At 35.1% G+C, this 15,331-nt stretch overlaps 3 protein-coding genes across 10 annotated transcripts in view; 2 read left to right on the top strand and 1 right to left on the bottom strand.

The window, feature by feature from the left end:
- The window catches only part of LOC107270411 (kinesin-like protein KIF13B), a 46,159-nt gene extending 38,727 nt beyond the window's left edge, over positions 1-7,432 (bottom strand). For 7 of the 8 annotated variants that reach the window (XM_015745408.2, XM_015745410.2, XM_015745414.2 and 4 more), the window contains exons 1-2: positions 7,167-7,432; positions 86-173 (exon numbers count right to left, since the gene is read on the bottom strand). In XM_015745408.2, the coding sequence (XP_015600894.1) occupies positions 86-173; positions 7,167-7,221 (143 nt within the window). In that variant the 5' untranslated portion in view covers positions 7,222-7,432. The remainder of the gene's footprint in view (positions 1-85; positions 174-7,166) is intronic. The other variant, XM_015745415.2, reaches the window with a different exon arrangement.
- Positions 7,433-9,047: 1,615 nt separating this feature from the next.
- Positions 9,048-11,616, top strand: LOC107270413 (DNA repair protein XRCC1). Its single transcript, XM_015745417.2, has 2 exons — positions 9,048-11,344; positions 11,407-11,616. The coding sequence occupies exons 1-2, from the start codon at positions 9,954-9,956 to the stop codon at positions 11,543-11,545; spliced, it is 1,530 nt and encodes a 509-aa protein (XP_015600903.1). The 5' UTR covers positions 9,048-9,953; the 3' UTR covers positions 11,546-11,616.
- Positions 11,617-12,210: 594 nt separating this feature from the next.
- LOC107270414 (proteasome inhibitor PI31 subunit) lies at positions 12,211-14,884 on the top strand. Its single transcript, XM_015745418.2, has 5 exons — positions 12,211-12,608; positions 12,911-13,060; positions 13,252-13,538; positions 14,357-14,518; positions 14,632-14,884. The coding sequence occupies exons 1-5, from the start codon at positions 12,459-12,461 to the stop codon at positions 14,759-14,761; spliced, it is 879 nt and encodes a 292-aa protein (XP_015600904.1). The 5' UTR covers positions 12,211-12,458; the 3' UTR covers positions 14,762-14,884.
- The last annotated feature ends 447 nt before the right edge of the window (positions 14,885-15,331 follow it).

The following is a 15,331-nucleotide window of genomic DNA, read 5'->3' as shown; positions in this document are numbered from 1 at the left end:
AAAAAAAAAAAAAAAAAAAACCCCCCCCCCCCCCCCCCGGAGAGTCACGAGAATCGTGTTGGATTATTATTACTTTGTATCTTACCGATCGATCTTGTCCATCGACGACGGATGCTGTAAGATGGTTTGCTGTTCGGTCATTTGCACCACGCATTGTGTACCGAGTTCCAGCTCTGTCAAAAAAAAACACAAAATTGCACGTTAAAAACTTATCCATGAGCATCTTGTCGATATCAATGTAATTAAAATTTAGAAAAAAAAAAAACCAAAAAACAAATATATAGATATAGAAAGCAAAATACATTTATAAGACAAAAAAAATAATTTTTCCAATATTTCCTAAAAATCCCTTAACTTCCGTTTAAAGAACCATAATAGCGCTATGCACCTCATATATGCGTAACGCATCAAGCTCCTAGTTGTCGGCACGTGGTTCACTCAAGGAAATACAAGGTTTAATATTCCAGCAGCGTCATCCTTATTACACTATCACGTGGTTCACTAAGGTTCTACGTGTTCCATGTCTGATGCATAGAATGGTACGCGTCGATACGTGTAGTCAATTTATGAGTACAGTACATGAGCATATTATGAGTACACAGAAGATAATTTAGTGTTTGATTTAGCGCCACTACGTGATCCTATAGACAAGGAATAGTGGATTGGAGGAATTTGCCCCCCTCCCCCCTCCCCCCCTATCAACACGACGTATCTGTGTAAAACAAGTGTTCGCCACTAAGAGAAACTAATGTATACGTATCTTGAAACACCCTGCATAAACGTCACAATCACAATACTGTTTTTTCTTTACAAGCCTAATAGGTATGAAGAAACTATTTCCTACCATACCGGCATACGATTATCAAACTTCAGGACTGTATAGACCAAGCGAATTAATGACATCTCTATTTCTGAATAAAAGTACGTAAACCTACGACACGTACAGTTTTAACTTTTGGAGGGCCGAAATTTGAGATGTGACTTGAAATCGAGTAATAGTCATATATATATATATATATATGACTACGTACTGACTAGTACGTGTAAAATTCTGGTCACGAGTAGAGGCAATAAATTGGCTTTCCAGCCCTCTAAAGATTAAAGACGAGTTATGCCAATACTTTTGGCCAATATTGTACAATAAATATTACATCTGACATATTTTAGACTCCTTCAAAGTGGACCACATCTCTGTATACATTTATCTTACGACTCTGGAAACGCTCGCTCTTCGCCCGAAGATCGACGCCAATTTCCGATTTCATAATAAAGCATCCTCGCGATTTATTCTTATACCGACGAGATGGGAATAAAGTTAAACAAATTTTTTTTTTTTTTTTTTTTTTTTTTTTTTTATATGCATGTTCATAATCGCATCTGCATCGTGAGCCTCGCGCGATGATCCAAGGCGAAGTAAGAAAAAGGTTAAAATATTTTAAAGATCGCTTCAGGCGTATTATCGGCATCTCCTGATTACGACGGTAATGTTAAGTTATCGTATTTGTCAATTATTTTTTTATCGTGTTAGGCGTTCGGTATTTCTATCAGCAGCAGAATCACTCTCGAAATATTTACCGTGGATAATGATAACGATATCGCATGTGTTATACTACGAAGGCACGACGTACCTATACGGTCTTAATGAAAAATTTAGTCGAAGTTTAGATTCATATAGATATGCCTTTAGTGGCAATTATAAAAATATAGCATAATTACCCTTCACGGTTTTACCTATTCCTATAAATAATGTGACACTTCAATTTTAAGTACCGTCTGATCCGCGGGTGCTACTCCTGTGATAAAGGCCGTACTACCGCTAAGTGGGAAGAACCGTAAGGAAAGCGTGGTGCAGATAAGTTACCTGAAAAGATCGCGTGCAGAGTCGAAGTGTTTTGAAGTGAAATAAAATCCACGAGGCAGTCAGATTTCTAAGGATCTTCGTGTTTTCTATTTTTAGATATGAATCGAAAGAATAATTATTTTTAACTCAAAATACCCTGTGAAGTTAGCCCCACTTCAAGTTTGGATTTTTAAATATTTTGATTTTAACGCTTGCGTCATATTAACCTTTACTGCACTCCCCCTACTATATTTCATTTATTGCTTAATATTCCGTTTACAATTTCGTATTACTGCACATTATATTTTCTAATTCACATTTTTACTTGATACGTGTCATATCTGTTATATGATTGCAATTTTTTAATATCAAAGCAAATTTTGATTACAATAAAAAAAAAGCTTAATGCTCCCCTCGTTAGCTTTCCGGTAGAGAATCGAACGACCCAGGTACGAGCAGTAGACAGATAATTGTTCTTCACTTTGACTGATCAATTAATTAATGGAGGGACTAATTAACGAGCAGTTAACGTCCAGAATGGGTAACGAGAGGGTTAGAGAAGACCCCTTAAAGGAACTATTGATTAGGATTGCAGAGCACTTTTCGAGGTTGGTTGTTCTGATTTTTTGGACTTGTCTACGACCAACTTCTCAGACGTTTTTACTATTCGGTCAGGTCTCTGCCGTTGAAACTCTTCAGATTCCTTCAGTTCGAGTACTCGAGGATTCACGTGTTCAAAGGTATTTTTAAAAGCGAGCTCAGTGAAAAGTATACCTGACGACTCTAAATCTTCGACTTTGTCCAGTATTGGAAGAAGGTTCGCGCATAGAAATACAAGAAAAACGTGGAATAAGACCCGTAGGAAAGGGTTTTGGGTTTGAGATTAGGAAGGAGGGTGCATAGAGATTCACTCCTCGTGCGGTCGTTCGAGAACGTTCTAGAAAGACACGGAACCGGATGGGATGAGCTTTGCGACCGCGCTGTTTCTTTGTATTCTGGAATTATATAGTCGCGCTCGGACGAGACTGTCGTTACGCTGTACTCGTTTACCTGAATTAGAATATATCGTAATTACATAAGATAGCCACTGTGCCGTTCGTTTAAGGCAACCCGTTACGTCCACCCATTGTAGCTCTTCCGCTCTCCACGTTCCCCTCTACCATTGCCAAAGTAGGAGCTACCGAGAACCACCGGTCCAGAGGACTTCCGGTGTGTTAAGAAAAATGCTCGCTGGATCGGACTGATTCAAAAAGGCACCTGGCGCCCAAAATATAACTTTTAAATTGAAGCCACCAGACTGCGACGCCGTAGAAATTCGTGAAGGAATCATCTCTTCCGTAACGACACGGTGAAAATAAAAATAAAGCTTGTTTTTTCGATTTAATATTTTTCACGAGTTTACACGCAACCTGCCACAACCACTACTTCCGGTTAAAGGGCAAAATCAACAAAAATTTAAAATAGAGTAAATAATTAGCACCTAACGAGCACCAAATTATTATGTTCGCTTTAAGCGATTGTACTGAAGTGGCTGTGTCAACTACATACACGTGTCTCGTCCCTAATGTTGCTCTTCTTCCTCATCTCCATCTTATGCTTCTGCATTCTTTCCTTACAGTACAGTCCACCCACGAGTAAAATATGCTTTACTCTGACAGATGGCAAAGAACGCAAACCTTATCAATTAACACCTGGCTTTCCATAAGATCACCGAAGAGTATATCCTCCTAGATCAGATGAATATATTTTATTGTAAACCCATTAAAATCCATACCTCGTGACAAAAATTGTAAACAAAGCCACGTGTCGATTTATTGCTACCGATCTGTCAAAACAAAATTTCACTCGTAGCCAAACTATATGTACTCTGGATTTTTAGATGAATTCGTCTCTTCTACCATTCCTACTTCTCCACTTCCAGTTCTCTTATTTGCTTCCTTTTCTCGACCACACGATGCGGGTAGTATAATCGTTTTGAAAAAATGTCACCGTCTCAGCTGATTTCTGATGACAGTCAGCCCAGTCCACGCTCGAAGATTCGGAGGAACTGTCAGTTTCACGACCGATACTGTTCGATCGACAGTTACTTCTGAGCTACGATAGACTACGGAAGTGTACAATTAAATAATTCTTGTTATCTCCATTTTGATAGCAGTGCCTTCGAAATTGTATTATAAGCCTGGAATCCCTTCAAAAGCTTCCGCATTTTTCTCGAATACCCTCGCGTCCAATAGCGATTTCGGACGTAGGAAAAAAAAAAAACTGGAAAAAACCAGGAAAGTTCAATAAAAATGTACATCATAGTCAAAATCTCATTTTAGGCCAATTCAATACCCTTTCGATTAAATCTTCAATTTTCTTTAAATACGAGGATCATTAATTTCACCAACAGAACGATATACAAGCCCAAAACGAACCTTTAATCATGATGTCCATTCGATTTTCCTATGGAGCCATGTTAGCTCGAACGAGGTAAAAAGAGAAGATACCTTCTCTGTTATTTTAATTTTCACACGTATTATTTACGTATCGATTAATTACATGCTACATTAATATAACCACCGTCTCTCTTTTCCACGATCATATAAACTTTTCTCGGATCACTCTTCACTATCTCGTTCGCTTCCTCCTTTATCTTTTTCTCCGATATTGTCATTGAGATTTTAGAACAAGTATCGTCGTCTCTGTAGCTTCTGGCGAAATCTCTTTTCTCTTTCTTAAAAATTAGTATGATTATACCTTTTCTCTGTACGTTGTTTAGCATCCAGTATACTCTTCCTTTCAATTACTTCACCCTGTAGATGCATACTACACGTAGAATTTCATTTTCACCTGTCGTCTTCCTTGTCCTTGTTTTCCCCCCCATTCTTTTCCTTTTACATCCCTTCGATCTTTGGTCCGCCACTTCTCTCTACTTGTCAATGCATTCTTCCTATCCTTCCAATAGATCCATCGTATATGTTCACTTTCATTTTGATTTTTGTAGGAGTCTTGTGCATTCGCTATTCAAAAACGGGGAAGAATGAATGCGCATGTGCGCGTGCATGATTCTAACATACTAGACGTTTTAATTCGAAAGTTTCGTTAAAAATTGTACAATGAGACCGGCGGATATTGCGATGAGGATCCACATTTTAAATAAATGTCAATAAATGTTGAATTTTTAGGAAACTTCGATTGTAGGTGAAAATCTTCTATTGACTGATTGTAAAAAAAAAAATTGAAAAGAAAAATATAAGATATTACCCCAGACGGGATCGTACTCCAACTCTTCGATCTGAACTTTGATACCTTACTGCCGTACCAGAGTTTTGCGACGAATTGAAAATTGAGATTTATAAACTTTGCAACTTGTCAAACAATGAGGTGAGCTCCAAATTTGACTATCACGTATTATAGGAGTCCTTAATTTTTCAAGTATTGAAGTTTTGAAATGCCGAAAAGTCCAGGTGATACTTTTCTCTTGTGATCAGAGTATAAGAGGCTGATTTTTTTATTAATAGGGACGAGCTCCAAATCTGGCTGTTGCGTAACTTTGAAACTCTTAATTATTTCTTAAGTCCTTCGTCTTATTTTAAAAATTTTTTATATTCTGGTGGTTCCAACTTTTTGTAAAGCCAGCACCGCCACAAGTTTTTACTAGAAGAGGTAGAGCTGTCAAATTTTGTTTAGGGTACTTGATTAGATCTTACATAGCTCTTAATTTTGCAATAGGTTTCATCTCGATTTTCTAGTTTTAGTTTTGTAGCTTTATTGACGTTTATATCACGGCGCATTCAAATAGTATGCAGTAAGTAACATAAATATGCACAAAAAACCACAATCTGACAGAAAATAATTCGACAATTGCCATTTAAATCTCAATATGGAATCATGTATATTTATTAAAGTAAGCACATGAAATTGTCTATATATGCGACATTTAAAATAAATATAGTTGACAGATTAATGAAATGTCAGTTCTAAGAAACTATTCACACTTTTATAAAATAGCCCACTCAAAATACATTTTATTTTACTGATGGACAGAATACAGAGCCTTTAGATTCTTCATAGGAGAAAAACTTTTGTTCCAGCTGTGGTGCACTACATGAAATGTTATATCGAACTGTGTCATGAAACCCTGAAGTAAACAAAAAATTGTATAATCTCCTTAGTTTTCAACTTATAACTATCTTGATAGATTTAAAAATAAAAGCTTTGTTATATCCAACTGAAAAAGAAATACCCTATCTGTTGAGTTAATTTATGTGCAATATAGAAATTGTAATCAATGACAACTAAAAAAACCAAGTAATATAAATTATAGGCTAAATGTTAAGAGCGAATTTACACCTGTTATTCAGGAAGTAGAATAACAATTCTTTTCCAAAGTGATGTTAATACATTCCCTTATACAAATAAAATACCTGCTCGTAAACACAATTCATTATTTGAATATCATAAAAATATCAGCTGCTATACAAGTTAAATTAATCTTGTAAATACTTTTTTATTTAACGCATCAATCCTTAAGTAATTATGTTTCTTATACTTAGTACTACATATGTACAGCAATATTGAAAAATGTTGTCCATATATCTTAAGAATCAATTGCATATGTTAAAACTTTTTAAACTAAGGAACTCGGAACTATTTCCATAAGAGCAAGCTATAATTATGTTTAAACGATTTATACACAATTTAAAATAAATGCTGATAACCAATAACATAAAATACTTGAACAGTCTTCAAAATCTGTAAAATTGAGTAAGTTTAACACTGATAATATAAAAAATTAATAAGTACTACTAAGCTCCAAAAAAAGTTATAGAATAACAAGCAAAATTGTGCCACCTATAATGATTATAGTCAAGCCATTTAAAATTTACATTTAAAACGTAAGCTAATTTCCCAGAAAACCAGATTAAAAAATTATGACAGTGACTCATTCATGCAACTTGCACGGACAATGAAATGTATTGTCAATTGATGTGGTGGGTGTAGAAAAGGCTACGGCTCGTCCCGGTAACGTAAAAATAATATTTCACAATATCGCTAGTGTGAAGACGTCGTTTCTGCAAATGCAAGGACTTTTCGAGTCACACGACAGGATGGAGGATGAAGAGTATCTGACATACGGGAGAGAGAGAGAGATAGATAGGTAACAGAGCGGGAGACTGAGCAATGGGATACACAAAGTAAACGAAAAAGTCAATTAAAAACGAGAGGATGAAAGGATAAGAGAAAAAGAGAAAGAGGAAGACAGAAGAGAGCGAAAAAGGAAGGGAGAGAAGGAGACAGAGAGGGAAAGAGAGAGAGAGAGAGAAAAAAGTGCGAGACCTACCTCTGCGATTGAACGGCCGGACCCGAACAGCAACCTTTATTTTATCCGTGGCCATGTTTTACACCAACGATACACTATTTTCTCAATCACAATACGACACAATCGACGCTATGTACAGACGGATGATTTTCACAAGTGCAACATTACGCTACGTTATTTTCACCCCATATCGTGAACCTTTCATCTTTCAAACGGCACTACGTCTGACCGAACCGATGACACACTTCGCCATATTGCTTCGTTCGATGTATGCTGCTGCCAGTTCCTGGCGAGTGTAGTTTCCACTAGTCACCGCTTGGTGGAGCGCACCGCAACCCTTGCAAAATTCTTCTGACGTCATCAAAGTCGTTCAATCATATTGACATCTACCGGACTATTGTGTTATTTTTTAAAGAAGATAAATTTTAAGTTTTAAGATAATACCGTTTTCGACTCACTGCACTCGATATATATGACCTAAGAACAGATTCCCTAGTATTTAACACGAGGAAATTTGGAGAAGAGGGTCTAGCCCCGTCTATTTTGTGCCTAAAATGAATTGTATGTTATTTCACCCTTCTCCAGAACTTCTATACTGGTCCAGCGTATCTTCCGTGACCACTAGCCGTTTGGACAAAATCCCATAAGCCTTGCTTTAATATATAATACTAAAGAAAATATAAATATTCTGTTAATCTTGCGCATCATGCGCTACAAGAGCAATGAGTTGAAAAAGCGCTAAAATCTTCCCAGATTGGTCTTGAACGATTCGTACGACTCAAAAATAAAACCACTGAAATAAGTTTGTTTTATATCGATATATAACTATGTTTACACGCGCGGGTTTAGAAAGGATTAATTAATAACGTTGGGTTATTCTTTTTAAATCTTACACGCGAATAGTTAATCCTTTCTAAAAACTCATGCGTGTAAACGTAGTCTAGGTTTGCTGAATTATATACAACGGATACAATTCATACAAAGCTTAGCTATTCGTTGGTTCTAACGGAATAAAATCGAAATGGCCAGTGATGCGGATTATCGTTAGGTTGTGTCAACCCAACTTGGGTAATTAAGACACTCTCTTTGTATCGATACAAATCGGCATAAATTGAGTAATTGGGGAACAGCCATAGCTGAACGTATCGCAAATATAACGAAAGGTTGACGATGGCCTCTCGGGAATGATTGGAGTTGTTTTCGGAGGCAATAGCTACTGAGTGCAGACCTATGCGTGCTATCCAGCGAAAACGGACAATCGATGGGCACGAATCCACTATTCCACAGATCGATTGACACTGTCCGTTAGACAGCATCCCTGAAGTACTTCGGAAGAGAGACTCTAGCTTCGGAGCACCGTAGGTCTATTCGAAAATAAGCCGAGAGCATTGTTGTGTTTTAATCAAATACATTCAATAAACAGAGAAATACGTAGTAATTTACTACATTTCCACCGTAAACGATTTATGTCCAGTTTCTTCACTTGCGGTTTAAATTTATCCTGTGGATAAACTCTTAAAGCATAAAAATGATTTATGAATTCTGGCAATTAATTTTTTTCTTCTTCAACTCGTTGGTGGTTTACACTCTCACTAAAGGGCCAAGTGTCAGAGTTAGGTCCGTATTCATAAGTCAGTGCTTGAGACGGAGTACAGGCTTAAGACCATAGAGATAGTAATAATAACACATGGTAGAGAATGTCTTAAAATCGTGCATAAAACGAATGACTACGAATACGGGTCCTAATTCTTTTAGATCGGTATGGTCCGGTATCAGTATTAACCACTGAGATGTAAGAATACTGGAGGCTGTGCGGAATTGATGAAGGCCGTGTAGAGAGAGATACCGAGGAAACAGGCCAATGTACCAAGCTGTCTCTGTCACAAACTGTACAGTCTCTCAAAAAGTTTAAGCTGAGATAAAGCTCTGCGAACGGGGAAGACTAATCCAGCATAACTTGAAATAGTAGCACACATATTTTATTTCGAAGGCTGCTAAATATTTTTTTGTCATTTTTACAAAGTTTTACGGATTATTTGACCTTAGTGAAGAGTGTAATTATTGTACTTCAGTGTTCGCTCCATCGTACCACGGATGGCCATCGGCTGGCAGTCATATGTCGGCGAGACATTTTCGCAAGGCTTGTACACTACATGCGCAATTCAATTCGAAAAGGACAACTTCCTACAGAGTGTGAATGAGATAGTAGCACGCTTACAGGGCTACCTCCGAATATAGGCGATACAGGCGTACGGTCTCCGGTATTCCTACATCTCAGTGTTATTAACTAAATCGGAAAAAACCGCCATTTAAACTAAACGTAATCATTCTGTTGCCATGCGAGCTCAGAAATCTTTAAATCAAAAATGCTAATTGTACAAGAATTCTGATGAGAATCACGATGTTGATTGCAGGCAGACATGCTTATAATAGTTAACCATAATGTGCAGTGTCAAATTGGCGGGAATCTGGGTTTCAAAAACATGTCATGTATGCGACGTAATATGTGACACAGTATCCAATGTTACTTTACTACTACTGATTACTAACAGTGTGGAACATTCATTAAATTTTGTGACTATTGTAAAATTACATAAATTGTGAATGCAATTATAAATTGAAGAAATATAAGAAGTGTACTGGTATAATTTGACTTGCGTTAGAAACATTCGCAGCTTTCAAAGTTATCACAGATAGGTATTACTTTTATCATTCAATGTACACCAAATTACTATTGTTAAAATACTAAACCGTATGCTAATTTCTCTGAAAGTGAGTACTTCTGATAGTTAACATTAATTAAAAATCATGATTATAAAATTACAAAGTATTATAAGCTGTTCATCTGAACATCCATCTTATCCAGCCAAGAATCTGCTTGAATATCAAGCGAATAAATCCTGGAGATGTGCTAAACCTGGTGAAATGATGTCTTATGTAATTTTTCAACTTTGTGAACCATCCTGTTTAACTGGTTTGGACATTGGTAACTATCGGTCATGTATAGTTATTGTTGAGGCTTCTACGTCTGCTGAACCAGATAACTGGATCCCAATTGTGAACCACCAGTTTATGACTCATGACGACGCAGCAAATAGTAGATTTAAGGACCAAGTTCAGCTGTTTACTAAAAAGGAGTTAAATCCAGAGACTCTCAAATTAAAATTTGATCGGATTAAAGTAACATGTATGCAGGCTGCAAATCTGCGAGAACTGTTTGGCTTGTCTTTTGTGATTTTTAGAACAGAAGTTACAGTTGATCTTGATGTAAATGTCTTTGGAAGATTTAAGCTAAAAGACACAAAAGATAACAGTAAATTAACATTGAATGCATTTAGAGAAAAATATATGAAGCTGCATAGTAGTAAACAAAGTAACTATAAACAAGAATTAGAAGAAACAATCAAAGGAAATGCTATGAATAATTTTATTAAACGTCAGGACAAACCACGTGAGTCTATGAAAAGACCATTATTGGCAAAAGAAGAAGATGGAAACAATGATGAAGTATTTAGAAAAGATAGAAATTTTCAACAGTCAAACGACAAAATGGAAGGGAACCAATCAAAGTTATTCACTCCTGAACAAAGAGCAAGCAGTTCTTATTCCAGAAAACGTTCATTAAGTCCTGTTCCAACGACTTCAAATGAATCAGTATCAACTAAAAAAATGCATTGTTCAACCGATTCGAGCGATGCTTTAGATAAAATATGCAAAACTTGTGATGGTTTAATATCAGAGAAATTGGTTAAAGGGATTGTGAAGGAACACACATTACAGGAGGCAGAAAACAAAACAGTGCGAAAGACCTTGGAAGAAGCTCAAGCAATAAACCAAGAAAATAAGAAACCAATGCAAGTAAATCCTCACAAAGCAAACGCAATTGTGGAACAGGCAAATTCATCAAACCAAGTAAAGAAGAAACCCAAAACGCCTTTGAAACAAAAATTAGACTTTTCAAAGCTCATGGAAGGTGTGAAGTTTTCTTTAAGCGGATATGTTAATCCACAACGAGATGAGATCAGAAAAAAAGCCTTGAAGATGGGTGCAACATATATTGCTGAACCCAATTTGACAAATAAAAAATGTACACATCTTATTTGTGCTTTTAAAAACACACCAAAATATCGTCAATTTAGGAAACACACAAAGATTGTTAAGGTCACATGGATTGAAGATTGCTTTGATAAGCGAACTAGGTATAATCGTTTTCAAGTACAACATGATTTTTATGCATGGACTTTAAAATGTTTTTTCTTAGATTTCCCTGGAGAAGATATGCACTTGATGAGGAAGAGGCGAAAAAGCCCGAGAGCGAAGAAGAAATTGAAGGAAATATGTCACCTGTTCGATTTGGACAGAATCGTAATCAAAATTCAGATTCGGAATCCGATTATTAATCGATTGTATATTGCATACTATATTAATTTCAATTTTATAATAAATTATAATAATTTGTTACAACGATGTATATACAATAATTATATTATTTTTCGAAATAGAATTATATACACTGAATATTACTGCCGTGGTAATTCTTATCTTTATAATAAAAGCGACATTATTATAAAAAAAATTTATCGAGATTTTCAGGAACACAGGAAACTTAATCGATTTTCACATAGGAACATGCATTACGCCTATAAGGAACATAACTAGAAATCTTAAATTCTAAAAGTCTTCTGATATAAAAATTTATCACTTAAGTTATCAGGCTCGTTTGAAGCTTTCCGATAAAATCTCGGTCTTTCTCATGAGTCAAAACTATTTCTCATGAAAGATCCGATTAACAAAATTTTCAATGATATTTTTCACTCGTACAACTAATCCGACAAAGATATAAGGTTCATTGAATAAGCAGCCACGAGGAGAGTGAGGAAGAAAAGAGGACGAGCACATAAGGCTGGATCCTCATACAGGCAACAGCATTCAAAACCAGAGCTTTGTTTTGTGAAAAACGTGTTATGTGGGAAACTTGTCATTTTTTACCAACCAAAGTTCTGCAGTCAAATGTTGGCGCTTATTTGAGGTTCCAGCGTGAACCAGTCCTAGAGTGCGCCACCTCATTCAGAAAACATTTACGACTTACGTTTCTGAATGTTGTACCTTCAATTCTTTCTGCCTATAATTATTTTTGGAAGTATTTTTGATCGTAACAAAGAAACTTTAGTTAATTTAAAAAAAAAAGGATTTAAATTAGCAAAATTTCAATCATACCAGCTTTAACTACAAATCGTACTTTTATAAGGATTGTCACTAATTAAAAAATTTCTCGAAAAGTGGTCTGTCATTGAAATATTGCAAAATACAAGGATGGCGAGTAATTCAAATAACACATTTGGATTTGAGTTACTTTATAAAGTATCAGAGAATCAGATATCAAAAAAAGAGGATGTAATCATTTTATTGGCGCACTGGTTTTTCATAAAAAATGGTTTTCGATGTATTGGATTTGGTGATTCCGTAAGTTATTATTTTATATTAACAATAATCGGCGCGTACAATATGTAGGTACTATCTTTAATTTTATATTATACATCATTTTTAACTATTTGCAATAATTTACTTAGCACAATAATATCTAAAGCAGTTAACGTCAAAAATAATTTTTTTTGGTCATTGTTCTTTGTTTCTATTATATTCACCCATTCATTCCAGTCTATCATACTTTAAAAGTTTGTCAAATTTTTGTATTTATTCCTTGTTGAACATGCTATTGTTAAAGTAATATCTTCAATTATAATATGAATTTGATAATTTTTCAGAAAACGTTGGATCAGTCTGATCAAGGGTCTGAGCTATTACCAGAAGAATGGAGTAAACATTCGAATTATGCATTACGTTATGTAAAGGAGGGAAAACTCTATATTCTTCTTGGAACAAAATCAGATGAAGATTTGCTTTTGAATTTAATGGTACGGAATATAGCTTAATATTTATTGTTATTTTATATTAGTCTTAGTAATTTAAACAAAATGATGCAAGGTTTATTGATGCTATAAACTTTTGTGCATGATAAAATAAATTAATAGGTTCTTAGAAAATAGTTGTTTCTTAATGGTATGTATTTTTGTATTATTGTATTGTATTAATGTATTTTTTACAGAGAATCGAGGATCACAAAGTCTCTAATGTTCAGTTCCCAATAGGAACAACAGTAAATAATCTCCATGGAACATTAGAGAGTCTTTTACCCAATTATCAAGCAATATTGGATACCTTACGAAAGGATCTTGTAGAGCCAGTATATACAACCCCTGCAAGAGAAACCTCTACGCAGACTACAGAAGTTAGAGGACATAGTGAACGTGAAATTCCAGGGCATCCAATTGATTATGATGACCCATTGAGGGTAGGACCACCACGTCATCCTGGGTCTTCCACTCAACCATGGTAATTCATGTACCGATTTCTTTTCTCGAACTATTTTAAATTGTTGATTTAATTTTATTTACAATTTCTGCGTTCATAGATTGAAGAATTAGTAGGTTCGTGAAAGGATCGGTACTCTATATTTCTAAGGAATAATTTAATTAAATTATTACAGGCATCCCATGACATCGATGACATAGATCCAAATAATATATGGCTTCCCTCACTTTTTTAAGTCCGAATTGGACTATTTCCAAATGTAACACGCGATTCCTGCTTTCTCTATTTCTGATAATATCCTTGATCCTGTATAAATTTCTGTTCATGCCAATAAATTCATGTACCGTCAGGTACATTCTTCTTATATAATGTGTTTTATGCGATTATATGTTAATAATACAATGCATTGAAGCGTTTATGCTTTTCTACCATTTTGCACTTTGTCTTGATAATCAATATTTCATGGTTAATGTTTATTTATATATGACGTCAATCAATATTCTACATAAAGTGAATTTGCATAGTCATGTTCAAAACATTGAGTTGCAGTTATACGTAAACATAACGTTTTTTCATTTCAATAGGCTAACTTCAGTACTACAATGTTATAATTATAGGATTATTCAATTTTAATGAATTCTAAAGCAGACTTATAGTCCAAAATTCAAATTATTTGACATTAAAATACAGTAATATATTCTATATAGTTGTGAGTTTTGAAACATTAATTGTGTTATTTAAAAAAAGGAACATTTTTTAGCTGATTTGATGAATTTTTGTTCGATATGTGTTTTGTGGATCCATTCTAATACAGTCTAATTAATGTGTTGCTTATAAAGGATTCCATATGCGGATCCATCGAGAGTAGGTAGATCCGATCTTGATCCCTTCTCTGAAGGTGGAGGAATGATTTTTGATCCATTCGCGCCAAGAAGACCATTCGCAAACCCGTTGGCTCCTGGAGGACCTGGAGGATTGGGTGTTCCCGGAAGACTGCCACCGTAAGTACTACTATAGTAAGCACAGTGATAGAAATTGTTACTTGTCATTATTTAGTTATCAATGAAAATAAATTTTGTACATGACATAAATTTCATACAAAATTATTTTACAGTGGAGCAGTTCCACCAGGCGCTAGATTTGATCCATTTGGGCCACCTGATGTTAACCGACCCAGACCACCGCCTGGTCCACCAGACAGCGATCACTTTCCACCACCGGGTTACGACGACATGTTCATGTAAAACACAAGGTCTCCTTCGAAGAAGAAATTATTTTTACTCTGCATATATATCATTTGCTATTTTTATGATTACTGTATATCTTTTATTGAGCCAATAAAAGTAGAGAGCTCCGTTTAATTCATACTTCATTAAGTGGTCATTGTCATATTAACCTGAAAGTACTGCGATATTTTGTTCATGGCAATACGAGGATATTCTTCGACATATTACTTAAACCTTATGAAAATATCCATTCTTTATGCTATACAAAAAGAGAAGATTTGAATTCTTATTTAGATGTATGAAAGATGACATATGTATATTTAAAAAAAGAAAAAAAATGAATGTCATGTAAAAAATTTGATAATCCCACTTGTCTATTTGTTTCTACAGGAAATAGTCGCACACTTAAGTTTGGAAAAACTATGTAATACTTAAAGATACTCAAATTTACTGTGTTGAAGCATGTATTGTTTTGTTATATGTCTCTTTTGTTCATCAATTAGTTCCTATAGAAAAATGTATTTATGGAGATTGAATTGAACATTAGATTTATAATTCACAGGCGTATTTTTCAAATCCATTATTTCT

The sequence above is a fragment of the Cephus cinctus genome, unplaced genomic scaffold (assembly GCF_000341935.2).
Source record: "Cephus cinctus unplaced genomic scaffold, Ccin1 Ccin1_scaffold0754, whole genome shotgun sequence".
Taxonomy (NCBI): Eukaryota; Metazoa; Arthropoda; class Insecta; order Hymenoptera; family Cephidae; genus Cephus; species Cephus cinctus.
Note: the sequence above shows the minus strand (reverse complement) of the source record. Positions and strands in the feature narration are given on the sequence as shown.

Bases quoted from the DNA above. Each gene is read 5' to 3' on its own strand.
- LOC107270413 (XM_015745417.2), top strand. From the start codon at position 9,954: ATGATTATAAAATTACAAAGTATTATAAGCTGTTCATCTGAACATCCA. The intron at 11,345-11,406 runs GTATAATCGTTT...GTTTTTTCTTAG, and splicing joins TGCTTTGATAAGCGAACTAG to ATTTCCCTGGAGAAGATATG.
- LOC107270414 (XM_015745418.2), top strand. From the start codon at position 12,459: ATGGCGAGTAATTCAAATAACACATTTGGATTTGAGTTACTTTATAAA. The intron at 13,061-13,251 runs GTACGGAATATA...TATTTTTTACAG, and splicing joins ATTTGCTTTTGAATTTAATG to AGAATCGAGGATCACAAAGT. The intron at 14,519-14,631 runs GTAAGTACTACT...ATTATTTTACAG, and splicing joins GTTCCCGGAAGACTGCCACC to TGGAGCAGTTCCACCAGGCG.